Genomic DNA, 27,498 nt, shown 5'->3' on the forward strand with positions numbered 1-27,498 from the left:
ATGCCGATTGAGATCGTGTGTAAAATCAAATTTGCCGAGGAGGATGAGAAGCAGAAGGAGAAAGAAGAAGGGGATAAGGAGAGCCTGATCGAGGAGCCCGCCCGGCCCCGCTCCCGGGACCTGGCCGCCTTCGCCAGCGCCAGCACGCTGCACGGCCTGGGACACATCTGCCGGTCGGGGCGGCTGGGCGTGCGCCAGACCCTCTGGGCGTTCGCCTTCCTGGCCTCGCTCGCCTTCTTCCTCTACCAGGCGGCCAAGTCAGCGCTGCTCTACCTGGAGCACCCTCACGTCATGGCCCTGGACGAGGAGGCCATCCGCGAGATGGTCTTCCCCGCTATCACCATCTGCAACATCAACCGCTACCGCCACTCGGCGCTCACCGACGCCGACATCTTCCACTTGGCCAACATGACCGGGCTGCCCCCCAAGGACCGGGACGGCCACAAGGCCACGGACCTGCTCTACCCCGACCCCGACATGGCCGACATCGTCAACCGCACCGGCCACCAGCTCGACGACATGCTCAAGAGCTGCAACTTCAGCGGCGAGAACTGCTCCTCCCGCGATTTCACTGTGGTGAGTGCACGCCTGGCTCAGCTTCCCCGGGGGCCCCCGCTGGGGCAGGGGGCACCCACCCTGCCACGCCTCGCCGGAGCAGGGCTCCCTGGCTTGCTCTGGCTGCTGAAGATTGCATCTCTCTCTGTTTGAGTTTCCCTCCAATTTTCACACGGAGAGAGAGAGAGAGGATCCTCCGTGGGAGCTCTCGGTAGGGCTCCGCGCCGCAGGACCGGGCTGCCAGCAGGTCCATGCCAGAGGGGCTCGCAGGCAGGAGCTGGGGTGGAGGGGAGTGGGGCTCAGCGGTCCCTGGGGTCGGTGTGCAGCAGGCAGGGGGAAAGCTGTGGTGTAGAGCCCCGGTCCAGCCTGTGCTTCCCCCTGGGTTGAAGTGCTCTGTCGCAGGGTGCTTTGCACAGCGAGAGTGGATGGGGGGGGGGGCTGAGACCCCTTCGCACATAGGGGAGCCCTCCTGTGTTTGGGGGGTTTGGCGCTGGGATGTGTGTGAATCCCGGAGGCTGCCAGCATTGCATACGCACGTGTGTGCACACACACACCCCCCCCGAGCGGCTCTGCTCCGGAGACACATCTGTGGCCGGGCAAGCGGGGGGCTGCCCGGGGCTGCCCACTCGCTGCCCAGGGCTTGCTAGCAGGGCCTCCTCCCAGCAGCACCCTGCCTGCCCAGGCAGCGAGCTCCTGGCCGGGCGCCGCCAGCGTGCAGCCCTCGCTAATATTGAGCCTGGAATCAGAAATCCCTGCTGTGGTTTGGGAAAATAAATGTGCTGAACGGGCGGAATACCTGATGGGACCCTTTTCAGACCATAATGACTCTGGAAATGAGCCGCCTCTCTCCTCCGGCTGCCAGGGGCTACTGCTCGGCTGGCTTGCTGCGCTCCCGGGAGCAGCGCTGCCAGCCGGAGCCCGCTCCGTGCCGGGGAGGGGGATGCGATGCCACGGGCTGTGCGGGATGCTGGGAGGGGGAGAGGAGGCTTCGTGGGGCTGGAAATGGCTGATGCAGCATGTCCTGTTTCACTTCATGCCCATCAGTACAACGCCTGCTCGCTGCGCAGGGTGATGCTGTCCCCGGGGAAGTGCCGTTTTGGGGGGGCTGCCCTGTGCGGGGGGGTGGCATGGGGCACTGCAGTGGAGTGGGAAGGAGCAGGGGGCAGCAGGGGGGCAGCCCCACTCCTCCTGGGGTTTTGCTGGGCTCCGTGCCTGCTCTGCGCCAGCTGCCTGAGTTTGCCGGGGAGAAGTGCGGTTCGGTGGGGCTGGGAGCTCCGGTGCTGGACAGTCCTGCACGTGGCTCGGCCACGCTGGCTCCAGCCCCAGGGTCCTCCTGGGGGATCCTGCACAGCTTTGGCTTGCAGAGGAGGCAGCGAGCCCAGCGCTGTGCCGGGCAGCGACACGGCATGGCAATGGGATTTGGCGTGTGCTGAGCCGCGCTGCGAGGCTGGCAGGGCAGAGCTCAGGCGGATGGGGCTGGGTACAAGCTTCCCACAGCGTGGACACGGTGCATGGCGTGCACCATGCTGAGTAGCAGAGGAGGGTGACTGCCAAGACAGTCATCGGGACCCACTTTCTCAGCAGCGGGTGGTTGTACAGGACCAGCTGGCCTGCCTGCCTCAGCTGCTTACAGGTCTGCCCTGGGGATGCCCAGGCAGCCGGGCTCTGGTGTGCCGGCACTGTGCACTGGAGCAGGCGTCAGGCATGAGGATGGTTAGTGCCGGCTGACCCCCGGCCCCTGGCCCAAGGAAGGGGAGCCCAGGGCTCCTGCAGCCTCCACTCCCCTGTCCCCAGCTCAGCCCTCCAGCCCGGCCTTTGAGGCATCAGGGGCTGTCAGCAGAAAGGGGGGGCCCCGTCACCTCTCACTTGCCTGGAGCAAAGGGGTGAACCTGGGACAGCAGAGGCTGGAAGACATGGGTGTGGGGAGGGATGGGGGAAGATGTGACCTCTCTCTGCCGCATACCACGTCCCAAAGCCTTGCCAGGCAGCAGCGGGACCTGTTGAGGCATCACATCATTTGCAGCTGGAGCCTCCTACTCCTTTTCCCTGAGCCGAATTGGTCCCTCATGCCTCCTCCTGGGAACGACTAAAACACATCACGAGCTGCTTGGCAGGCAGGGTGAATCTCAGCTGGGATGTGTGGGCTTGGGTGCTCCTGTGCCTCCCAGCTGTGGCCCCAGCACAGGGGTACCCGGGCTGCCCTGCACCCAGTCGCCATGCGGTGGGGAGCTCCAGGCTTCATCGGTCCCAGTCCTGGGTTCCCATGTGTGCCTCTATGTTCGGAAAGCTCTCGTACCCCCGCTGCAGTGGGCGGATATGTGAGTCACAGCATGTCCCAGCAGTGATGGAGGGCTCCCAGACTGCAGCACATCCCAGTGGGGCAAATGGCCTGGAGTCCCAGGGCACCCAGCCCATGGCGAGCAGCCCCTGGAGCAGTGGTCACGTCCCCCGGGATGCTGGAGAAGGGAAGGAGATTTTCCTGCAGCTGTGCTTGCAGGAGTGCTGGAGTCCTTCCTTCTCTCTGGGCACAAGGTGGACTTCATCCAGAGGCTGGAAGTTTTACAGCACGAGGGTGTCCAAGCCGTGGGGCCTCTGCCGGCCAGCTGCCTGCTTGGGAGCAGGAGTAGCGCCGAGGCTGGAGCGTGTCCCCTCGCGCTGCCGCTTGCAGCCTGTGCTTACATGATAAATAACTCGTGCGGATCCTTTAAGTAAGAGCCGCGAATGGTAAACGATCTTCCCCTATTTAACGTCACAAATCCACATTCTTTATGGGATAGCAAATTAAGAAACTATGGGGGAAAAAATCCCCAGCGTAAGCATCTTCCTTGTAATAAAGCCCGGCTGGGCTGTAAATCTCCCCACGCGGCAGGGACAGCCCTGAGCTGCAGCAAGGCTCCCCTGCAGCCCTGCTGACAAATGTGCCCCCTGCATCGGCTGCTGGAGGGCCGTGCCGGAGCCCTGGCGAAGCCTTTTCCACCCCCCCTGAGCCGTGCCATGCTCCGTAGCCCCCCAGTCCCCACTCTGCCTGGGGGTGCGGGGCTGGGCTGCCCCTGCCCGCTGCCTGCTGCCCGCTGGCACGCTGCCTGGCGCCTTGGGGAGGGCAGTGGGTGCGCATCCCTGCCGGCTGGGCGAGCACAGCTGCGGTGCCGAGGGTGTGAAGTGTGCGGTGCCGGCGCGGGAAATCAATAGCGCTCTTTACGTGCCATTAAGCGGGAGGTTGGGAAGCGTCCCCACGGTGCTGGGGCTCAGCTGCAGCAGGTGGCTCATGCCCACCCTTGCCCCCATGCCTGGCACCCTGGTATGGCCACAAACGGAGGCTGGTGCTGGCCACGTTGCGGGGCGCACTGTGGGAAGAGAGAGCCCTGCCAGCGGTGCTTTGGGGACAGGGGGGACAGGCAGCTGGGGTGGGCAGGGGTCTGGAGGCTGCAGGAAGAGGTGTGTGGAGGTGGTCCTCCCTGGCTGGCAGCAACATCCCGCCTGCTCGCCAGCAGCGGCTGTGGCAGGAGGCTCCGCTCGTGGCCGGGCAGGAGCCCGGTGCCTTTCTCAAAACCGCGTCCCCTGTCAAAAGCCTTTTGTTTGTGATCTGTGGCTGCCGAAGCCAGTCCTGCCAGGGCTGGAGGTTGGAAGGGAGCAGGGAGGTTGCTGAGAGCTGGCAGTGCCTCTTGGAGCTGGCACTGGCCCCAGCTCTCCAGGCAGGGCCTCCCGCCTGCCCGGGACGTGGGCGGTGCGGGGGTCTCCCTGGCACCCCATGCAGACCCCAGCGGGGGAAGCCCCTGTGCCAAGACGAGGGGAGGGAGCATCCTTGGCTCCACCCCACGTGCACCCCGAGAGATCCTGGCTGGGGGGCAGTGGGCAGGGGGCAGCTGGCTGTCTCCCCCGCATCCTCCCAGCAACGCTCTGCCACCATCCCCCTGCAACCCGCGCCGCTCCCGACGCGGGGACTCTTCTCTGACCTTTCTGCCAGAACTGTACTTAATAAATGTCACATTTTCAGCCTATTTTTATGCTGGGTAAAAGGGCTGGACTCGTTGCTCCTCACCTGCCCTGCCCTGCCTGATGCCTGCTCAGCCCCCGGTGTTCGCCCACTCCGTTTTCCCTCTCCCCCTGTGCAGGGCTGAGCGTGCCCCAGGGTGCAGGGGGCTCACCAGGTACCCCTCAGCCGCTCACTGGGCTCCAGGCACTGCAGGACCTGCCCTGGCCAGGGCACAGAGGGGCTCTGGGGTCAGGCAGTGCCGTAAGGGTCCCAACACAGTGTCATCCCCGCTGGAGGGTGGCAAGGCTGCAGCTGTGGTGGGTGTCCTGCTGCCCATGGCAGGGGCTGGCTGGGCTGAGGCTGGCAGTGTTGGTGCCCAGGACAGCCCAGAGTGTCCCTTGCCAATCCCATGCCTGTGAGCTGCTCGGCCGAGCCCAGCCGTGCCCATCTGGGTCACCGCGCTCTGCTCGCTGGATCCATGTCCTGCAGCCCCAGCCCAGTGCCTGAGACATCTCCCTGGGGGCTTGCAGCCTGCCTGAAGCCCCTCATCCTCGCAGCCCTGCTGCCGTGCTTGTGCATCCCCAGGTCTGTGTCCCCAGGTGGTGTAGACACGCCATGGGTTGGTCGCGCTCCTGTCCGGAGCAGCGACCAGCAGCTCCGGTGCTGTTACACATGAGCCGCCCGGGCACGGCTTGAGGCGCTGCTTGTGCCAGAAAACGGGGGACTTTAATGCAATTCATTGCCATTTAATTTTACACAATTCCTGCTGCTTAATCCACTGAGAAATGCTAATTTATACAATTCACGTCTAAAAATAAATGTCAGTCCAGCAGCTCCCAGCAGCGGGTAGCTGCTCCCACCAACCCCTGCCAGAGCCTTGTGTGGAGACCCCAGCCCGGAGCCCACCCCGCTCCCAGCCAGCCAGGCTGCTGCTCCTCGCCCCGCAGTGCCCCGGCTGCGGCAGCACATGGGTGGATACGGAGGTGATGAGGATTTGGGGTACCGAGGTGGGACATCAAGGGGCTGGCTGAACCTAGGGGTGTCACCGCAAAGCCCCTCAGCACGGTGGGTCTCGGGGCAGCGTGGCAAGGGGACACGGGGTGTCCCAGCGATCTGGCTGTCTTTCGGATGTCTGAGGAGGTGTGAGGGGCATGGGGCTCCCGAGGTGTCTTTGGGACCCCTGCTCCCCCATGGTTTCCCCCAGGAAAGACAGGCTCAGCGCCGTGTGCAGCTGTACCCCAGGCTGTGGCTGGGGGTGCACAGGGCGAGCGGGGGCCCCCGGTGCAAAGGGCTGGCGTGGGGCCACCTGGGCTGCACAAGGGGTCCGGCCGCAGGTCAGGGCAGCCTCCGCCTGGCTGGCAGGTACTAATTGGGTGCAAAGCGCCATTAATGAATGTGGGAGCAGCGGGAGGTGCGCAGCCCGCCTGCCTGGGGAGCGGGGATGCATCATTAGGTCCCTAAGGAGGCTGCTCTGCAGGGGGTGGGGAGGGGATTGGATCCTGCAGGGAAGTGGACCCGTGGCTGGGAAGAGCCCGTGCTCAGCTCCCCAGACCCCCTGGCTCTTGCCCCAGAATATCTCCATACCTCACTGCCCTCGTCCCCAACCCCACCAGCCCTTACCACACACCCCCATTGCCTCCCCTCTCCCACCCCTTTGCTGGGCAGACCCCCATGCCACCCCCATTCCAGTGGGGTGGCACTGGCACCAGCAGTGACACTGGTGAGTGGGTGCCGGAGCAGCGGGGCGGGCAGCAAGGGCCGTGGCCGTGGGTGCCGGTTCCCCGCGGGTGGGGGCCGAGGCGGGGAGCACGGGGGTGCGGAGGCGACGCGGCGGGGGAGCGGAGATGCTAGAGGAGCCGGCGGCTTTCCCACCGTCTCCCTGATTGAGATCGGATCACTGTGAGCATAAAAAAGCTCTCTTCATAATTATATTTAATGAATTGACTTTAAAAGCTCTTACGCTCTTATCTGGGTAATTTAATATCACACACTTAATAAGCCTGTCTCCGATACAGGGGGGAGCCAGCGGCCAGGACGCCCGTGCCTGGTGTGGCTCCCCAGGGACGCGGGACGTGCCACGAGGCTGGTCCCATCTGCTGGGCTGGGCAGATCGTGGGCACTGCCGTCCCCTGGGGCCAGGGCACCCATGGGGGTCTGTGGGGCGGCGCTCCCCCAGCGCTGCTGGCTGCAGAGTTGGGTGGGCACCTCGGGCGGCTGTGGGACGGATGGGGCCGGGGCACCCATGGGGGTTTGGCCCTGGGACTGGGTGCTTGCTGGTGCATGGGGCTGCAGGGCTGTGGGGCCATGGGGTGGTGGGGACACAGGGCTGTGGGGCTGATGGGGTGCAGGGTGACTGGCTGGGGGGCAGGGGGTTCATGGGATGCAGTGTGGCTGGCTGGGCATGGGGGCTCTGGGCATGGGGCAGGGCTGGCTGGGGTGCGGGTGCCCTGTGCCAGCAGCGTGGTTAGATGCTATGTGGCACCATGGCTGGCAGGGCATTGCTGTGACCCCGTCCTTGGTGCCAGTGTCACCCATGGGAGGGGTCCCGTGGTCAGGTGGCACTGGGGACAGAGTGCACCACGGGTCCCAGTGCCACAATGCTGTTGGCTCCCTGTGTCCCTCCGGCTCCAGCCACCTGCCCACTTGGGGTGGCTGGCTGGGGTGGCACGGGGGTAAACGAAGGCTTGTCACCACGGTCTCTGCAGCTCTGCCCCCAGGCTCCTGCACTGCTGGCCGGGGTGCCGGCTGCCTCCCTCCAGGCAGGCATTGCCGCAGCCCCAGCAGGAGTCCCCGGACCCCCCCGCGACCTATCGGTGCATGCGTGTGGGCGCCTGCAGCGAGCCGGAGGGGCAGGCTCTGCCATATGGAGCTGAGGGCTCCAGGGACCGCGGGAGCCTGTGCATGGGCTGGGGCTGGGACCTGTGCCCCGTGGCTGTGGGGGCAGCCCCCGGCATCCCCCGCACCAGGTGCTCGCTGGGCAGTGGGGTGGAAAGCCACTGTCCAGGCTCACGTCCCCTGCATGGTGGAGCCGGAGCTGGTGGGAACCGGCCGGTCCCCCCAGCCTGACACCACGTCCCCGGTCACCCGGTGCCCTCAGGTCCCTGATTCCCAAGTGATGGAGAACAGAGTGGCACCTCCCAGCATCCCTGCCTGTGCTGCCCCAGGATCCGTGGCAGGGACAGGGAGGGTGACAAGGGCAGGGTGCTTGGCGCTGGCTAGCAGCCGGCCGTCCCCAGGCGCTGGGGTGCCTGGCAGTGCCGGCTGCCATGTCGGCGCTCAGTGCCAAGGCTGGGTGAGCTGGAGAGAGACGCGTGCCAAGGCGGGGGGGCGAGGACACAGCTGCCACCTGGCCCTGGGCGGGGGACGGGGGGCAGCCCCGGGTGGAGCGGGGACCCCGGGCTCCCCGCCAGCGGCACGGGGCAGCCGTGCCAGGTCTCCCTCCGCAGGGGAGCGGCTGGAGCAGGAGGTTTACGGAACTGCACTAAGTGACGCAAATGGTTTGAAGCCCATAAAGAGAGACGGTTTTATGTAAGACGACTATATAAAGCTCTGCTGTTCTGCCATTGATGAGATATAGGCCTTTATTTATAGAAGGCAATGTTTGCGGTGCGAGCACTGAAAGCCAGCCAGGGACCCGCAGATAGGGCGTCAAGTCATTTCACATGCAGCTGCCGTCGACACTGTTCACACATTAAAGAAAAAAATTAACAAGTTTGCAGCCAGTCAGGTGGAAAAAACAATAATTGTCGAAAACCGTATTTCCCCCTTTTTCCAATAACAAATAGCTGGAATGCTGCTGGGGAGGCTTGGGCTTGCTCGGGGAAAGGACGGGCTGAGGCTCTGGCCAGGCTGGGGGAGGCAGCCAGGGGCGGGAGGAGAGCCCAGGCAGGGGATGCGGGGGCTGCTGCCAGCACCCAGGTGGCTGGCAGGGGGTGGACACCCCTGCCTGGGCATTTATATGTCCAGGACCAGAATAACAGGGCCTGTGGGCAGGGACAGTGGTGCCGGCAGAGCAGCACGGCCATGTGTGTGCTGGGGGCTGGGGGGGGACAAACACCAGGAGCATATGGCTGAAGGTGCTCGCTGCACGGGGGGCTGTGGACCCAGCCCCACTGGGTTTTTGTGCCTGGCCCGACGTTGCCTCTCCCTGCCTGCGCACACAGGGATGCTCTGAGGTTATTTCTTTGCCAGATGTGGCTGGGTTTTTACTGGAGATCAAGCAGCGAGTCCCTGTGGTCAGAGCGCCCTGCCAAATTTTGTTTCATGCACGAAAGGAGGAAAAACTTCTCATGATTAATTGTGCAATAGGGGAGAACGGGCATCTCTCTAACCTGCTCCTTGCCGGTTGCTGGCCTTTTCTCCCAGGCACTGCCCTGTCATGCAGCCGGGGAGGAGGCGATGAGCCCAGGGCACACTCCCCGTACAGGCTGCACAGCGAGGGTGCGAGGGCAGGAGGGTGCCAACACCTCTGCCACATCCTAACTCTGCAAAGGCTATGAAGGGGAGGAAAGCCAGCCAGGGCTTCACAGCGAGGGAGCAGAGTCAGGCTTGTGCTTGAGCAGCTTCCCTGCAGCTCCCCGCGCGGTTCTGCGGGCGGCTGTCCCCTGCTTACACTGCAAAACCTTCTCTCTGTGCTCTGAGCCGTGCCCCGGTGTGCTGCGCCAGCAGCGGTTACGGGCAGGGCGCTACCGGCCCTGTCCGCCCGTGGCTGCATCGCCGTGCTGGCAGCAAGTGGGAGGCGAGGACAGTCCTGCCGCTGAGCCAGGGCACATGGCACCATGCTGCCGGTCTTGGACGGGAGGCTGGACCTGCACCCCGACCTGCCGGGACTCGGGGCTCCCACATGTGCCTGCCCTGTCCCCGGGAGACATCGCTGCCTGCACAGCTGGTCCTCCCCAGGCACCCTTGCGCAGGTGGGGAGGGCCCCTCAGTGGAGGCACCCCCAGCTCGCCATGCCCCTCTCCGGGCGCAGATGCAAGCCGGAGCATGCTTTGCACCTGAACGGCTGTTAAGCGTTGGCTAAGCTCAGCTGGACTCAACAGGTTTTCTTCCAGCAGAACAAAAGGTTCCCTCCCGATCGCAGCACCGGCAAGGCGAGCACAGGAGGAGGGGGGAGGCAGGAAAGCCAGAAGCTGCGAGAACCTGTGGGTGCTGTGTCCCCGTGGCATGGGGGTTGGGGACCCCCCTCTGTGTCGGGCAGCTTAGTTGGGCTAGAGAGCCGGGCTGGCCCCTGCCCAGGGTGGCTGGGCAGGCAGGGAGCAGGGGCTGAGGGGACTCACTGGCCCACTGCCGGCCACTGGCCCCCCGGGATGTGCAGGGCAGGAGGGGAGAGGAGGCACGCGCCTCATCAGAGCAGAGCCCCTGATTGATCACTGACTGCCGGCCCTCCAGCCAGCAGCTCATTAGCAGTTTAATTCCCGGTGCCCGGCGTGCTGGAGGGCCGTGCGGCTCTGATTGAGTTGGCCGCGCTCGTCTGGGCAGCTGCAGTCAGGCCACGGCCCCCCCGCCCCGGCCACAGACACAACTAGTGGCCATGTCCGCCGTGCCCGCGGGGTGGGCTGGGCAGTGGGTGCTGCAGGTGCCGTGGGTGATGCAAGCGCTGCGGGTGCTGCGGGTGCCGTGGGTGCCATGGGTGCTGCGGTCGGGCATGAGTGAGGCACAGTGGCTGCGGAGGGCTGGCGGGCAGCCCCAGGGACAGGAGACGTGCCCGTGTCTCCTCCTGTATCCGGCTGTACCTGGCCTGTGCCCGGAGCGTTGCGGTCCCCATGGTGTCACGGGGCCGGGAGCGGCTGTCAGCAGTGTCGGCGGCCGTGGCGAGGCGCTGCGCTCGGCTGCACAGGGCTATCTCACCAGTCTGTCATCCCCGGGGGGCAGTGGCACCCCGCACATCCCCGTGCTGTCCCATCCCTCTGCCACCTGCACCTGCACCCACAGGGCAGCAAATCGAGGGCTGCGGGTGGCACCCATGTCCCTGCCTGCACCCTGCTGTCCCTGCCACCACCCCAGGCTCTTTCCTGCCCTGGCTCTTCTTCCTCCCGGGCCAGGGCTCAGCCTGGAGGATCCCTCCAGGGAGGGGCTGGGGATGCTCACCTGGGCCAGGGGAGCAGGGCAGGGGCAGGAGGGAGCTGGGTGCCCCCAGGAGAGCAGGCACCGGCCGTGGATGCTGCCCATGGACCTTGTACCCCATCCTGGGCATGCAGAGGTGGGCACTGCCGTGCCTCCTAGCTGCAGGGGGGTGTTTGCAGCTCGGCCACCCCCCTTTACCCTCCAAACCCTGCTGTGCCCTTCACTCCCGAGCTGCCATCCCTGCAATTTTTCGCAGCCTGAGGAGGGAGGGAGGGACCGTGCGGCAGAGGGAAGCATCTCCATCTGTCTTCATCGCTCCAGCAGCTGGAGCGGGGCAGGGCAGGGGCCTGCGGGTGTCCCGGCTGTGGGGGGCGGTGGGATGGGGTGCACGAGGGGGCAAGCCGGGGGCCACGCTGGGGCTGTGACCCCTGCGGAAGAGGCAGGGCCGGCACAGCATCTGCTGCTGCTGCCTCCGGGAAGGGCACGGAGCAACCCTCCTTCCCGGGCAGTGCGGGACCTGGGCACTATGCAAATCCAGCCGAGATTGATGCAAGTATTAATTATGTCCCTGTGGCTCAGCTCCCGCCCGGCCAGGCAGGGTGCTGGGTGCCGCAGCTGCTTGCGCAGGAGAAATGGGTTTGCACTGGCAGTGTGTCCCCTATGCCTGTCCCCTGGGTCCGCAACCTGCTTCCACTGCCCTGCTGTGCACCATGCTGTGCCATGCCAGGCCAGCCCTGCTGTCCCAGCCCTGTGGCACTGCCCGGCCCGGGGGCTGAAGCTGTCACCGAGCAGGGAGGCGAACAGTCCGAGGCAGGAGCAGCACGAGCACTGTCAAGCAGCCTGGCGTGCCCAGCTCTGAGGTCCTGCTAATCAGAGACCGTCTGCAATTACATGTGCTAATTACGGGCAGAGGTTCACAGTGATTCCTGCCCTGCCGGCACAGTGCTGGTTGCACCGGTTTGTGTTGCTCCTGCACAAGGACAGGAGCAGATAACCACAGCTGCTCAGCCGGCTCTCCCTGCCCCGGCACAGCGTATCAGAGCCAGACCCACTGCCCATCCCCATCCTATCCCATCCCATCCCATCCCATCCCCATCTCAATCGCCATCCCATCCCATCCCATCGCCTTCCCCATCCTATGTCAATCTCTATCCCATGCCATCCCATACTGGACATGGGTCCAGCGTGTGTGGTGCCATCCTCAGAGCCCCTGCGCATGTGGCTGTGACAGCCGCTCCGTCCCCGAGTGCCTGGCTGATCACATCTCAGTGGAGTTGCTTTTCAGAGGGAGTTTTTCCAGCTGACCCCCCTGAGCTGCTTCCACCGCTCTGACATCCTGTTTCCTTATCACCTGACATGACCTTAATTAACTCCCTGGGCTGATAACGCTCTGGGCTTCTCCTCCAGGAGCCGTATCTTGGCATCATGTCCTGCCTCACCTGCTCAGGGACCGCTGCAGAGACTGCACAGGCAGCCTGGAGCAAGGGAGAGAGGGGACTGCGTGGTGCAGGCAGGGCAGAGGAGTGATAGCTGGGAACACTGGGGTGACATGGAGGGGATGGGGCAGTACTGGAGGGGGTGGGTTGGTGCCGCATTGAGGGTTGCAGGGGAGATGCTGAGTGGGTGGAGAAGGCTGTCCTGGTGCAGAGGTGGTGGTGAGGGCAGGAGGGGGGGCTGTGCTGATGCCCAGGGCAGGCTGGCGCTGGCAGCGATGCCTGTGGCAGGACCATCCGTCCCAGGCACGCAGAGGTGCTGCGCAGGGGTGCGGAGGGGTCCTGGCTCCCCTCCATGCTGGTGCAGGCAGGGCGCAGGGGCTGCTCGGCTGGCCGGGGCCGGGAGCCGGGACAGGGGGCTTGGGGGACTGAGCTGTCAGGGCCCCGCTGCCTCGGGTGGCTGCCAGCCCACCTGGCCACCCCTCTGCCACCAGCCCGGGCAGATTGAAATGCTGGCACCGATGACTTTTGTAGCCACTTTATCTCCCGCACTCGGCAAATATTGGCGGAGGGGAGATGATTCAATAGTGAGGTTTGCAGATGGGAATCTTGGCGTATGATCCTGCCAGCTCCATGCCGTGTGGCAGCTCGGCTGCCTCGGCTACAGCCGCCACTCGCCGGGGCCGAGCCTGGCACGGGCACATCCTGGGGCCAGCGGGGCTGCTCCCAGCGCCTTCTCCCCACAGACAGGTTCCCAGCACGGGACTGGTCTGAGCTTCACTTTGTTGCAGCTCACATCTCATCCTCCAGCACAGGCAGCTCAGGCCCTGGAGCAGGGTCCCTGCTCGTGGGTCCCATCACTCAAATGCCACCAGACCCGTAGGCAGCTCTGCCCTGGCAGGATCCGGGGTGATGCCATGTGCCCTGCAAAAAGCAAAGGGTGCAAAATGCTCTCAGCTGGTCTCCTCCTGGCTTGCAGCCACACAACCCTCCTCTCCACCGCTCCTAGTCCCCAAGACCTTAGTCCTGCCCGTCTCAGGTGCTCAGGTCTCGTCCCCAGACCCCCAGCTCCCATCCTCAGGCCCCCAGCCTGGGCAGCGGGAAGGACGGGAGGCCAGTTGTTCCTGGGTCATCTGTGGGCAGGGTGCAGCTTGTCCCATCTGCTAATGCTGCCTGCAGACACAGTGGGAATTGCATTTTCCTGAAGCTGGGCATGCAGTGGAGACCACGGGCATTATGGAAAGTGTGTACTGATACTGCTGCGCACAGCACGAGATGTATGGGCTGCTGCAGGCAGCGCACGGTCCTGGGAACATGGCGCTGGCTCCGAGCAGGGGGAAGGGGAGACAGTCTGAAGGACAGAGGGTATGGGAGTTGCCGGTGCTGCTCCCCAGAGTGTGGGGGGCAAGGGGGGCATGAGGAGGGGGAAGGAGTCCCCCAGCTACAGGGGCAGGTTGTCCCATCCCGTCCCTGCCAGGACATGTCCCTGCTCCCATAGCAAGCCCTGGGAGCTGGGAGGAGCCAGGGGGAACTGGGGTGCTCCGGCAGACCCTGAGGACCAGCACAAGGGCAGTGGCCCAAGCATCCAGAACGGGCAGACACCCCGGGAGTCCCAAGTCCCCCAGCCCATCGCCGCCTGCATGGCAAGCAGAGGATGGGGACACAGGGATACAGGGATACAGGGATACAGGGACATGGGCCGCGGGGTTGTCCCTGCCTGCTGGTACCTGCGCCTCCTCCCCTGCCCGGCAGCCCCAACGAGGGAGCCCCCGCCAGTGCCGGGGCGCGGGGGCTCTGTCGATCAGCCCCTCCGCCCAGGAACATGCGGGCTGGGGAAAGCCAACCCCTATCATGTTTGTTCCATTGATTTAGCGCCGCGGAGAGGGTTTAATCAGCCTTTAGCCTGCACGCTCCAGCATTAAGAACAAATCCATTAGCCACGAGATAACCACAAAGGGTTGCGCGGAGGCTGGATGAGGTCCCAGCGCCTTCAAGATGCAAATTGGCAATCAAAGATCAAAGCCGCGCAGCTCCCTAATCTCTACTAAAAGGGCTCAGCTATTAACGAGCCCTTTCCTGCTGGGCTGTGATCACCCCACTTCACTTGGGCTCCCGATGTGCCGGCGGGTTACACCATCACTCCAACTGGCCCCCCGGCCCCCGCAGCCCCCCGAGCTGGCCCTGGGGAGGGGGGTGCAGCCGGGACTCGGGCTGTTTGTTTGCGTGTTGTTTCCTTTGGTTCTGACATGCTGGGGTCAAATTCGTGTTGGCGGAGAGAGTGGAGCCCCCAGCATTGTCGAGGGGTCAGTGGCTGGAGGGGGGGAGAAGGGGAAGAGGCGAGAGCCGGGATGGAGCAGGGCGGTGGGGGAGCTGTGCAGGGCTTATGCGGTGACTTTGGGGACGGGGGGGAATGCTGGCGGGCGGCTCCCCCTTTTGCTGCTCGGGGATTTAGCCTGGTTCAGGCCCTGCCTGGCTGCACCAGGTGGCTCAGGGCAATCTCTGCCGGCCCCAGGGAAATCAGTGCTGGGGAGCGTGGCGGGGGGGGGCAGGCGGCAGGGTGTGGGTGAGGGACCAGGGTGCCTTGGGGCCAAATTATCCTTTTTTGGGGTATTCCTGCCCGCCCCGTGTCACCCTGCGGCAGGGCGTGCACAAGGCCCCGGCTCCCATAGCCACCCTGCCGGCTCCCATGGGGTGCTGGGGTCAGGCTGCAGGTTGGGGGACTTCCCCCCGCACCCTGCCCAGGCCATCCTGCCCGCGGTGGCTCCACGCACGGCCACCCCAGCAGCCCCATGAGTCCCGCACCACACAGGAGAGCCGCAAAGCCACCGAGCTGTGACAGGAGCTGTGCTGCCAGCACTGTCAGCAAATCTCTGGCAGCACAGATGTGTGCTCTGCTCAGCCTGGTCTGGCTTGGGGACCGGCATCCCCCCACATCCCCCTGCGATGGTGAGAGGCTGGGTGAGGCACCCTGGGACAGGTGGGCAGGGGACCCATCAGCCCTGGCAGCGGGGAGCAGAGGGACGTGCCTGGCTCTCCTCCCGTCCAGGGACCCGCTCTGCCAGCTTGCCACTCGGCGAGGTGCCGCTCGTGGCTCTCGCGGCACGCTCAGGCAGGCGGCACAGCCTTGCAAGAAGAGCAGGCAGTGAGGTGCTGGCAGCACCTCAGCCAGGGTGACAATAAATCTTATCAGTGTAAACGTAGGCAGCAGGATAACCCCCGCGACAACCTGGCTAGCGTGGAGGCTTCATCTGCACAGTGTCAGATTTATAGATAAATGCCGTGGCTGGAGGGACCGTGTCTGTGCCGACACCTGCCGGCTCCCGGGAGATGGGCCCCCTCCTGCCCACCCCTGCCCTGCGGCTGCGGGAGCTGCCAGGGCCAGGCCAGGGTGACCCAGCGACACCGGCCATGGTGTGCCAGGTGGGATGAGCAGACGGAGCAGAGCTGGTCTGGCACCCACCTGGATAGGTGAGGATGGAGGGAGGGGGACATGCAGGGCGAGGTGGCATTGCCCTGCCTGCTGTCCTGGCCCTGCTGTGTCCTACATGCACCATCCCACGGAGCCCGGCATCCTCCGGGGGGACGCGTGTGTGCCAGGCGTGGGGTGCCGGCGTGTGCCCGCCAGCGCAGCGGGCCCAGCGGAGGCTGCCGAGCGAGGCGGGCTGGCAGCAGCCGCTGCCCCAGGCCAGCGCTCCCCGCTCAGCTCTTACATCTCCTGGCGACGCGGCCCGCGCAGCCGTGGGAGCAGTAATGAGATGGAGCAGCAGAAGGACGGCGAGATAAGGCTGCCTGCGCTGCCCCAGCAGATTAAACGCTGGGATTAAGCAGGCGGTGCCAGCTCTGCTGCCTTTTTATCTCGCTGCTTCTCCCCTCTTATTCTCCCGCAGTCGATAGTGAACGGTCTCCGAGCTGTCAGCAAAGGAAATTGCTTGTTAACCCTTTGGGGACAGGCGGTGCAGCACTCCCTGCACGGGTGCTTTCAAAGAGAAGCGGTCCCCAGGGATGGCACTGCCTGGAGAGCTCTGCCTGCGCCGGGCAGGAGAGCAGCGGGGACTACGGTGCTGCATCCCCGCAGTGCCCTGGCATGCGAAGGGGAGCAAGGCAGGGCCGGTGGCACCCAGGATCTGCTGCCGTCTCTCAGCCAAAAGCCACCAGCACCCAACCAGCATCGTGCAGGGGCACTGATCTACCTGCAGGGCACGGGACATCCTGCAGAGCTGGGGTCCCTGCAGAGTGACAGCAGCCAGAGAGCAGAGGTTGCCTGAGCTCCACAAAGGAGCCCCGGGGACCCTCCATACTCCACTTTCGGGTATCCTTGATATTCCCTGCTTTCTCCAGCCTGCAGGATAGATGGGCTCAGCACTACATCTCTGCGTGAAACCACAGGGCTGGGGATCCTTCCCTGGTCCTGGGGCCAAGTGGCACAGAGCGGCTGTGTCTGCACAGCACTGCGCACGGCGCTGGGTCTCCTCCGGCTGCCAAGAGGAGCCCACTACCCAAAACCATAATTATTGCTTTCTCTGTGTGCGTGTGCATGTTGTCGGGTTTGCAGCAGCGAGGCTGGGCTGCAGCCCATCCCAGCGCTTTATCCGTAGCGTGCTGTGCTGCGTGCCCGGGGGCAGCATGCCCGGCGCAGGGGATGTCTGAGGATGGGAAGCCGGCTGGAAAGCGCCGGAGGGGTGCACAGAGCAATGGCAGGATTGCTGCTCGGCACCGTCCAAACCCGGGCCAGGGAGCATGTTAGCAGCTCGGTGAGCTCGCTCTGGCATGTTTGGGGGTGCAGCTTTGGTGCACCTTTCCCATGGGGACCCTGAGCACCTCCTGGCTCTGCCCCGTGGCTTTCCCCATCTCCCTCCCAGGGGAGGCAGGAGGCAGAAACATGGGGCAGAAACCTCCTGCAACTCCAGCACCTGACCCTCATGCTACCAGAGTAGGTAGGCAGCACTGGCGGCTGACAGGCTGAAGTGGGCTTCCCCAGCTCCTGCTCCCCTGCCTCTCTGCACCCCTGCCCTGTGCTGCAGCACGCCTTCCCGCTCTGCCAGCAGCCCCAGCGCTTCATCTTCTGCAATTCCCGTGGTGTTGGCTCCTTCACCTGCCCGGGCGACCTTTTTGGTGGATGCTTTAAAGTGCTTAGTGCAAGCAAACCATATGAAAGCACAAGCTGCCGGGAGATCTGCAGAGAGCAGATTAGCCCCAGCCAGGGCAGTGGTCCCGACCTGGGTGGGATGCTGCCCCACGGCCGCTGTGGGATGGAGAGGACAGAGTCGTGCGTCTGCATGAGCCGGGGACCTCACCGGAGCAGTGTGCGAGCCCTGGGCAGCCGGGGCTGAGGAAGCTGCCGGGGAGCTGGAGCAGATGCCGTGCCGAGCAGCCGGGCTGCGCAGGCGAGCAGAGCCTGAATTGAGAGAGGAAACCAGGAACGGTTGGCACGTGCAGGCTGGCAGGCTGGAGGCTGTGAGGGGATGGGATTGCTGTTTATAAATACATCAAGGGAGTAAACACAAGGGAGGGAAGAGAGCTCTTTAAGCTAAGGGACAATGCTGGCATGAGAACAAATGGTACAAACTGGCCATGAATAAATTCAGGTTGGAAATGAGGAGCTGAGTGAAATTCTGGGATGCATTCCCCCCAGGAGCAGTGGGAGGGGAAAGCACAACTTTGCAATGGCACTTGCTTTGCTCTCCGAGGCAGCTGTGTGCTGCCATGCCTGCGCAGCGGGGCCGAGAGGTGAGGACCTGGGGTCCCCAGCCCCTCGCCTCCATGTCACAGCCACCCTGGCTCCATGTGGCAGCAGCGGTAAGGCCCCCTCCAGCTCCCGGCTTGGCCGGTGCAGGATTCCTGGGGTGATGGCTCACAGGGAGAGCTCCTTCCCTGGCACACGAGTTTGGGTGTGCTGTCACAGATGCTGCTCCTGAAAGCAGGATGGTGCCAGCGTCCCCCTGCCTTACTGATGTCACTGGCAGCACTGGGACAGATGCACTGGGAAAGTGTCCTGGCCCTGCATGCAGTGCATCCCTCTGCCATGCATCGCATCCCCATGCTCCTGACCTGCCAGGAGCAGAGAGCCCTGGTCCGGATCCTGCCCGATCCGGGGGGCACTGCGCTGCACGCTGGCCCCAGTGCGGCAGCCTGGTGGTGACCTGCTCGCTGTGCCTGGTGCCGGGGCTCGGGTGCCTCCCGCCGCTCTGCCCGGCTGGCGGCACAGCCCACGGCACAGCTGAGCACTTGGTATTCCGGCAGCGAGCCCGCTTGGCACGAGAGCTGCTCTGCTGGCCCCACGCGCCCACGTCTCCGCTGCTGGCACGGGCCTGGCCAAGGGGGCTCAGCTGGCACAAGCTGGCCTGTGGCACAGAGAGAGGCACATCTGCGGTGGCAGGAGGGGTCCCAGCCCCTCTGGGATGTGCCTGCAGCATCCCCCGGCCCCGCCGCCACCCCACTGCTCTCCCTCCTCCTGGGGAAGCGGGATGGGGTGCTGTGGAGGATGCTTCAGAACCTGGCCCTTTGCAGCCCTGCTTGGCACCAAAGGCTCCTTGCTCTGCCGGGACTGAGGCTGTGCAGAGCCCTGCAGCCCATGGAGGTGGGAGCCCCAGCCCCCATGAGCAGGGCTGCATCCTGCAGGAGCCGTCCCGGCAGCTCTTCGTGGGGCAGGGGGCTGCACCAAGGGGCTGCCTGTGTGGGAGATGGTTGTGCCGCCACCAGAGCTGGGGTCGAGCCAAACTGGCGCCGTTCCCCAACCCCTCCTGGGAGCAGGGAAGGGAAATGGTGCGACCGTGCGTGAGAGGGGACGTTTGCAGAGGCAAAAACATCCCACTGGCTCAGAAAATTGCTGCAGAATCGGGCTTGAAATGAGTTGAAATTGCTGAATCCAAGCGGATCTCATATCCCGGGCAGTTGCAATGCTGGCGTCAGCGCTGCGGCTTCCCTCCCGGGGCACCCAGGCGGGGCCTGGCTGTGCCGTGCAGGGGGAGCAGGCTGCTGGGGATGTGGCGAGGGGCTCCAGTAGAACCAGGCTCTGGGGCTGTGACAGCCACGGCAGGGGGCAGGAGCAGAGCGGGGGACAGGAGCAGAGTGGGGGACAGGAGCAGAGCGGGGGACAGGAGCAGAACTGGGGGGCAGCGTGCACGGGCATGCTGTTGTCCCAGCTCTGCCAGTGTCATCCCAGTTTGACCCCAGCTCCTGCACCGTGTCTCCTGGACAGGGGCATCCCTGTGCCTCCAGCTGCCTGCGCTCACTCAGGAAGCAGCATTTCCAGTTTTGGAGGCTGCTTTCCTTTATACCACAGACCTGCCCGTGCTGATTTGCTCTCTGGGCTGGGGTACCTGGTTATCACCCTCAAGGTTACCCCTGGACTGGCATCCCCGCCAAGCCCAGGGTGGGCAGCACTCCAGTGTCTTCCCATCCCTGTCCCCATGCCCATCATGCCCCAGTGATGACTGTTCTCAGGGGTGTCTCTATCCTGGGGTACTCCTTTCTGCATGCTGTGCCCCTGCCCAGGGCCTGCCTGCCAGCTGCATGTCCCAGTGGGGACGTGGGAGCAGGGCTGTGTGTCCCAGCAGGGATGTTGGAGCAGGGCTGGGTGCCCCAGTCAGGACATGGGAGCAGGGCTGGGTGCCCCGGGCATGCAGCAGGACCCGCCAGTGCTGCACGTGCCGCAGCTCGTTTCCCTCGCATGCAAACATTTGGCTGGAAGCTTAGCGCAGCCTCTTGTCTCCTTGGAGCAATCAGGATTTGTCACTGCTTGCAATGTTTAACGTCGTCTTCCAGAGGCTAAATACCGTGGGGAACTGTGTAAGCCGCGGAAATACCTGCGTGAGCTGGGATCAGCCGGAGGCTGGCACAATGGGCTGGCAGCAGCGGGGATGGGGGACCGGGAGTGCATAGGGCTGGTCCTCACATCCCCAGTGCTCATGGGTGGGCTGGCATGAGCCGGGGTGAGGATGCTGGGGGCCAGCACCTTGCTCCCATGGGGCTCCCCGCAGCAGGGGGGCAGGACGGCAAGCCCCAGGGGGGCAAAGGGGACTTGGGAGGCCCCAGACCTGTGTGGGGTGGGGAGGAGGATGCCAGGGCCCCCGGTGATCTCTGGTTGGGTTCCGCCTGCTGAGGCGCAAGGAGCTATTTCTGTCAAGGTCAGCGTGTCTCCACAGCAGAGAGCAGGGAAATGAGGAATCATGTCGAGAAATTACCTCCTTAATGGGGTCTCCCCTGCACGTGAGCATGGCGTGGGGATGCCGGCGTGCGGCAGCTGAGCAGGGAGACCGGCACGCAGTGCGGGAATCCTGCTGCCCCGGCTCCAAGACTGTGGCACCCATGGGTGCCTGGCGAGCAGAGCAGGGTGCCCGGGGGCCTGTGCCCCAGGCACCATCCCCAGCTGGACATGTGTGCTCCAGCCCTGCAAGGCACTTTTCTGGGTCAGCTGCGGGGAGGAAATCATGTTCCCCGTGCAGGCAGGCTCTCCTCTGCCCTTCCTTCTCCTCCTCCTCCTCATGCGCTCCCTGTTATCTAATTGGGTTTGTCATGCTGGAAAGGCAAAGCCCTTCAGGACTGTGCCGTGCTCTCGCCAGCGCGATTTCACAGCTGGCCTCGGCACCCTGGCAGCCGACAAGTGAGTAACTCAGCTGGGCGCCACGGGCACCCCTGCCCTCCCCACACACCCCTGCAGCGGTGCCCGCCTGCCTGGGGCTACAGGGGACAAGGGACAAGGCCACCGCCACCGCTGGACCTTCTCCTCCAGCCCTGCCCAATGCTGGTCCCTGTCCCTGAGCTGTCTGTCCCCAAATGCCCCAGCCTCTGCATCCCGTCCCCATCCCTCGCCCCGCTCCAGGGTGATTGCGATGCTGCCCGGAGATGTCTGAACTGACACGAGATGGAAGCGTTCAGAGAAATAACATTTCCTTCAGCCTAGGAAGCTCATCCTCCGTTTAAAGAAAACTAATATAAAAGCTGCCCTGGTGTGCAAGGGGCTGATAGTATCAGGCTGGCAGCCTCCGGCTCTCGGAGCCACAATAAATCTCAGCAAGGAGCCGCGCCAGCTCGAGCAGCCCCACGCAGACGCACCGGCACGGGGGGGAGCTGAGCCGTGCCCCGGGGATGGTGCGAGGACACACAGGCTGGAGGGGATGCTCGGTGTGGGGTGCGGTGACCCACGGGGCTGGTCCCGAGGGCGCAGAGAGCAGGGAGCCCGCGGCAGTGCTCCTGCCCACGCCAGCACTGTGCCGTGGCGGGGATGGTGCCAGGACCGGTGACAGCTCGGGGGCGTGGGGCCATGTGGGTGGCCGGGGCCGCTCCCCAGCCTTGGCTTCGTGTCCCCAGGGGGCTGAGCTCTGCCCCGGGAAGCACTGCGGCCCCGCGAGAGCATTTGCTCCTCCAGCAAAGCAAGCGGCACTGCAGGCATCCCACGCGGGCGGGAAGGGGGCCGTCCTTCCTGGGCACAGCGGGCCGTGGGGCTGGCCGCTCCCCGCTGCTGCCCGGCCAACGCCGGGCTCCCGCCCTCATCTGCCCTCCGCCGCGCCGCGGCAGGGCCCGCAGGCGCGACTACGATAGGAGCCAGGGAGCGCGGCTGCGCGGCCCGACCCCGCCTGGCCCGGCTCCACCCTGGGAACGGCGGGGCCGGGCCGGGCCGGGCCGGGCGAGGGGCTGCTGGGGCGGCAGGGCGGGGGCCCGGCGGGGCCGGCGCTGCGCCCTGTGCGGCCCAAGCGTGGGGCCCTGCTGCCCCCTGCCGGAGCCCGGCCCTGCGGGCCGCGCACCGCCCCCGGCCGGCGGCTGCCGCGCCGCCGGGCCCTCGGGGCCGCCGGGCCCTCGGGGTTGCCCAGGCCTCGGGGCCGCCGGGCCCTCGGGGTTGCCCAGGCCTCGGGGCCGCCGGGCCCTCGGGGTTGCCCAGGCCTCGGGGCCTGGCCCTGGCCAGAGCTGGCAAGAGCCAGAGCTGGCACCCAGGGTGCCTTCCTCCCTGCTGCGGCGCAGGGCGTGCACTGGAGGTGGGGTGGGAGGGAAGTTGCCACCCCCGCGCACCGGAGATGCTCCCCGCTGCCTCTGCTCACCTCCCTCGGTGCCCGTCCCATTCCCTGAGCCAAACGCCATTCCTGATCTGCCTGGCATCCTCCTGTGCCCGTCACCAAGCTGCCAGCTTGGATCCTGGCCGGGTCCCCGGGATGGCTACAGAGTCACGCCTTGCTCAGGCAGCAAGGCCGGCAGCATGGATGGTGCCGGGAGTCACTGCTGAGGCGAGCAGGAGCTCCCCTCTTTGCAGTCCCCCCTTTCGCCACTGCCCTCCTCCTGCCCAGCTGCCATGGCGCAGCAGGGTTGCTGCCCTTCACGGGGGGCATGGCAGCCCTGGCTCATCCCGGGGCTGCGGGACGCCCTCGGGGCCAGCCCGTGCCTCGGCAGGGCATGCCTCGGGGCCAGCCCATGCCTCCCATGCCTGGGAGCGGCAGCAGCGGGAGATGAGAGGCTGCCGGGGAGCGCGGTGCTGAGCTTTGAAGGCACCCTGACGGGCTGTCGGGGCCCTGCCAGCCACGCTGACAGCCTGGTGCAGAGACACCCCCCCGCCGCCGCCACGCTCTGATCACAGCCTCGCCGTCACTTCAAAGCGCCCGCTCGGCTCAGGTGGGCTCCCACGCAGCCTCCCACCCCACAGCCCCACTTTTCCCACCCCACAGGACCCAGATCCACTGGGGTCCTCAGCTCCAGGGTGGGGGATACCAGGGTACAGCACTGGGGACCAAGGTACACATATGGTCCCAAGCAGTGCTGGCAGGAGGCGATGGCCCCCCAGGCCTGGCACTGTACTGCCTCTGTGGGGCAGGGCGCCCAGCCCCAGGGCAGCCGTGGTTGGGGACCCTGGGGGTCCAGGCAGGGATCCGGGGGGGCTGCAGTGCCAGGGCAGGGGACAATAGGGGTGAGCCGGGGCACAGCATCCCTAGGTACAGGGCTCACACAGCATGGCTGGGACAGGGCATCACCATCCAGACACGGGTGCCCACCATGCTGGCGCACTGGGTGCTGCCAGTTCACCCTGCCTGGGGTAATGCAACACCACCCCCCCGGCCCAGCCCGGCTCGGGGAGGAATTTTCCGTTCCCGAATAGAGGTTGGGGGAAGGCGTGTGTTTGCAGCAGCCCCCTCCTCTCCCTCCCCTCGCCCGTCACCAGAGCAGCTCGGGAAGGCGCCTGCCACATTTGTCTCCAGGAAGGTGCAGAGCAAAAGCCTCCTGGAGGGAGAGCTCCTGGAAGGGACCAAGGACCCCAGGCAGCCTCAGGGGCAGCCTGCACCCTGCTTCCCAGAGGAGCCACCCTGCCTGCAGCCATGCCGCTGCCCCTTGACTGCTGCCAGCACAGGGAAGCCCTGGCAGCAGCTCAGGACGGTGGCGCTGCCCAGCTCGCTATCGGCGTCCTGCGAGCCACCAGGATCCCCGGGCTGCACTACATGTGCACCCGGCCACAGTCCCGCCTGCGCCGCCTGCTCTGGAGCCTGGCCTTCCTGGCCTCTGCTGGGCTGCTGGCCACCGGCGCCGCTGACCGCCTGCACCACCTGCTCTCACGCCCCGTGCACACCCGGGCACGCCTCACCTGGGCCCCCCAGCTCCGCTTTCCAGCCGTCACCGTCTGCAACCCCAACCGGGCACGCTTCCTGCGCCTCACCAGGCCTGACCTCTACTCGGTGGGGCAGTGGCTGGGGCTGTCCCGGGAGAACCGCTCGCTGGTGCCCGAGATGCTGGCCGTGCTGGGAGAGGACCAGCGCATGTGGCTGACACGTCTCGCCAACTACTCGCGCTTCTTGCCACCCCGCCGCTCTGAGCGCACCATGCAGAGCTTCTTCCACCGCCTGGGCCACCAGATCGAGGACATGCTGGTGGAGTGCCGCTTTCAGGGAGAGCGCTGCGGCCCCCAGCACTTTGCCCCCGTGAGTCCCCCCTGGCAGGGGCAGGACAGCTGGGCTGCCCCATGGGTGCTGGGAGCGATGCTGCCCCCCCCCAGCAAGGGCAGAGGGGTGGCAGCATGGTGGGGAGGCTTAGATGAGCCCTTCCAAGGGCCATGCAAGACTGTTCCTGGCTTCCAGCACCTCCATGGGATTGGAAAGGAGTCCCTGGACCTCATCCTGCTTGCAGAATGCCCTGCCAGATCTCTGCCTGCTCCTTCACCCCCTGCTTTCTCCATCCCCAGGTCTACACACGCTACGGTAAGTGCTACACCTTCAACGGGGACCGGAGGAACCCACGAGTGACCCGCCAGGGCGGCATGGGCAATGGGCTGGAGATCATGCTGGACATCCAGCAGGAAGAGTACCTGCCCATCTGGAGAGAGACCAGTGAGTGGGGCCACGGCATGGGCAGGGCGCAGGCGACGGGTGCTGGGAGGGAGGGCTGCTGGGCAAGCAGGGCATCCCAGGGGGGGGCTATGGGGCAAGCGGGGCACCGGAGGGGTGCTGGGCGCCAGGGTGCAGGTGCTGAGTAGGTGCAGGCATGCAGCCCCTCTGTCCTCCCACAGACGAGACATCATTCGAAGCTGGCATCCGGGTCCAGATCCACAGCCAGGACGAGCCACCCTACATTCATCAGCTGGGCTTCGGTGTCTCGCCCGGCTTCCAGACCTTCGTGTCCTGCCAGGAGCAGCGGGTAAGGCAGGATGCCCCACAGCCCCTGGGGAGGTGCCTGCAGGCACCCAGCCCGGCACGGCCCTGCAGCAATGTCCCTCTCGCCCCGGCAGCTCACGTACCTGCCGCAGCCGTGGGGAAACTGCCGGGCCAGCGTGCAGGGGGAGCAGACGCTGCCCGGCTACGACACCTACAGCATTGCTGCCTGCCGCCTGCAGTGCGAGAAGGAGGCTGTGGTGCGGAGCTGCCACTGCCGCATGGTCCACATGCCAGGTGAGGGCTGCGCGTGACGGCGTGGGGGTACCCCGCTGCCCCCATGGTCCCGCCCGGGGCTGCCCCGGCCCCCTACATCCTGCACACAAAGATCACCCCTGCCCCATCCCTCTGCACCCAAGTGTCGTTCCCATCCCATCCTTCTGCACTCAAGAGTCCCCCCTGCCCCATCCCTCTGCACCCAGGGACCACCCCATCCTCTCCGCACGCTGGGTCAACCCCTCTCCTACCCTCCTTACACTCCAGGTCAGCCCCTTCCCTGTCTGCCTTGTACCCAGGGGCCACCCCTGCCCCAGCCAGCCTGCACCCAGTGACCCCCCCGTCCCCATCCCCTCCACACCCAGAGGCCACCCCTGCCCCACTGCCTTTAGGGGAGCGAGTCGAGGGCGGGGGGCAGAAGCGGGCCAGGCTCACATCCCCCAACCAGCTGCTTCTCCGCAGGCAATGAGTCCATCTGCTCCCCCAATGTGTACATCGAGTGTGCTGACCACACACTGGGTAGGTGCCGCGGTGAGTGGGTGGCTGAGGGCCAGACGGGTGCCCTCGGGGCGGGGGCCGGGGGAGTGCAGCCATGCCCACGGGTACATGCCCCCAGACGCAGCGGTGGAGGACAGCCAAGAGCGCTGCAGCTGCCCCACGCCGTGCAACCTGACGCGCTACGGCAAGGAGATCTCCATGGTGCGCATCCCCAACAAGGGCTCAGCGCGCTACCTCGCCCGCAAGTACAACAAGAATGAGACCTACATCCGGTGAGCTGCCGGTGCTGGGGGGGTGGGCAGGGGGCTGGGGACACTGGGGACCTGGGGGACCCCCACCCTGCTCCTGGCAGTGTGCAGGGAGTGGGTCCTGGCATGTGTACAGCATCCTCTGCCCAGGGGTGGCTGTGACCAGAGCATCTTCCCGACCCATCCATGTCCTCCCAGCCCTCCTGCCGGCATCTCCCCACCTCATGGTCCGTCCTGACCTGGGACATGCTCCTTCCATGTCCCCACCTCACCAGCCTGAATAACTCACCAGGGCCCTGGGAGCATCTGGGAGCACCTGGGAGCTGGGGGGCTGGGGGACAGGGTCGCGAGGTTTGGGGGGCAAGTGGGGGTGGGAGGGTCAGTGACCAGCCCTCCTTGCTGAGCACTCTGGTGTCCCCACAGGGAGAACTTCCTGGTGCTGGACATCTTCTTTGAGGCGCTCAACTACGAGGCCATTGAGCAGAAGAAAGCTTACGACCTTGCTGGGCTTCTCGGTGACTCCCCCCACCTTCCCCTGGGACCCGAGGCGCCGAGCTCTGGGGCCCAGCCCAGGAGGGTATAGGGCTGGCTGGGGAGGGACTGCATGAGGCGGGAGCTGGCCGCAGCCCGGCTGAAGGGTGGTGTGCGGCTGGCCGTCCCCTGTCCCACATGTCCCCTGCTCCCTCCGTCCTGCCACCCCTGTGACCGCGCTGTTCCCCTCTGTCTGGCAGCCCTGGCACTGCCTGCAGCCCAGCTGGCCCACCCTGGGCTCCCCGCGGGCTGCACGGCAGCTGCCGGTGACCATCTCCCCCTCCTCCCCCCCAGGGGACATCGGGGGACAGATGGGCCTGTTCATCGGCGCCAGCATCCTCACCATCCTGGAGATCCTGGACTATGTCTACGAGGTGCGCTGAGCCCTCGGGGCTGTGGCTCGGTGGTGGGAGCAGGGCCATTGCACGCAGGCGAGGTGCAGAGCCGGGGCCGGGCTCCCCGGGGAGGGAGTGCTGTGCACGGCCACCCCAGAGGGCTACCTACAGCCCCCAAATCGGGCAACTCTCAGCAGGAGACAGTGGGAGGAGGAGAAGTCCCCCAGCATCCCCCAGTGACCTGAGGACGGGGAGGGTGGCGGGCAGACGTGCTGTCCCCACTGCCAGCCCTGCGTCCCCCGGGCAGGCAGGGGAGCAGGAGGCAGGTCCATGCAGACCGCGGTGCCCACACATGGGGTGCTGCCTATGTGCGGGTCCAGGGCTGACCGCCCATCTGCACCCAGGTGATCCGGGACAGAGTGAGCCGGGTCCTGCGCCGCTCCAAGCCGCCTCTGAAGAAGCCCTCAGGCAGCATTGCCACGCTGGGACTGGAGGAGCTCAAGGACCAGGTACCCCCGCGGGGGGTGGGCTGCCCGGGGGGCTGTGAAGACAGGGCCTGGGCAGCGTCCACCCCCGCCCCAGGAGGAAGGAACATTGTCCCAAGAGCGAGGGACAGCGCAGCCCCGCGTTTAGTGACCTCAGGCTGCAGAGCTGGGGCAGCCCCGGGATGGCGGGGAGCTGGGTTCCCCCGGGGGGGCTCCTGGGGACAGGCTGTGCTGGGGGGGGGGACAGAGTGCATGGAGTCTGCGCCCACCCCACTGACTGCCATCCCCGCAGAGCCCCTGCGAGACGCTGGGCCGGCACGTGGAGGGCGCCTACAACGCGGGCATCCTGCCCAACCACCACCACCGCCACCACTACCCTCACCAGGGCGTCTTCGAGGACTTCGCCTGCTAGGCCAGCTCGGGACTGGGGGGAGCAGCCCCCCACCATCCCCCTCCCCACCATCCGCATGGAGAGGGACCGTGGCACCGGGCATGGCGGGCGCAGGCCCCCGCCTCCAACACCCCATTGCCGGGACCG

At 65.8% G+C, this 27,498-nt stretch overlaps 1 protein-coding gene across 2 annotated transcripts; it reads left to right on the top strand.

Annotated features, from left to right (window-relative positions):
- On the top strand, positions 1 to 27,372 carry ASIC4 (acid sensing ion channel subunit family member 4). 2 transcript variants are annotated; one of them, XM_072874391.1, is made up of 10 exons: positions 1 to 576; positions 24,182 to 24,326; positions 24,506 to 24,633; positions 24,725 to 24,884; positions 25,326 to 25,382; positions 25,480 to 25,633; positions 26,033 to 26,124; positions 26,435 to 26,514; positions 26,880 to 26,984; positions 27,253 to 27,372. In XM_072874391.1, exons 1-10 carry the CDS (start codon positions 1 to 3, stop codon positions 27,370 to 27,372), a joined length of 1,617 nt encoding a protein of 538 aa, XP_072730492.1. The 2 variants fall into 2 exon arrangements, with proteins under 2 accessions (XP_072730492.1, XP_072730493.1); XM_072874392.1 differs by lacking the exon at positions 25,326 to 25,382.
- Positions 27,373 to 27,498: the final 126 nt, after the last annotated feature.

This window comes from Ciconia boyciana, chromosome 10 (assembly GCF_034638445.1).
Source record: "Ciconia boyciana chromosome 10, ASM3463844v1, whole genome shotgun sequence".
Classification (NCBI taxonomy): domain Eukaryota; kingdom Metazoa; phylum Chordata; class Aves; order Ciconiiformes; family Ciconiidae; genus Ciconia; species Ciconia boyciana.

Coding starts and splice junctions, on each gene's coding strand:
- ASIC4 (XM_072874391.1), top strand. CDS start 1: ATGCCGATTGAGATCGTGTGTAAAATCAAATTTGCCGAGGAGGATGAG. Junction 577..24,181: donor CCTCCCGCGATTTCACTGTG/GTGAGTGCACGC, acceptor CTCCATCCCCAG/GTCTACACACGCTACGGTAA. Junction 24,885..25,325: donor CCGCATGGTCCACATGCCAG/GTGAGGGCTGCG, acceptor GCTTCTCCGCAG/GCAATGAGTCCATCTGCTCC.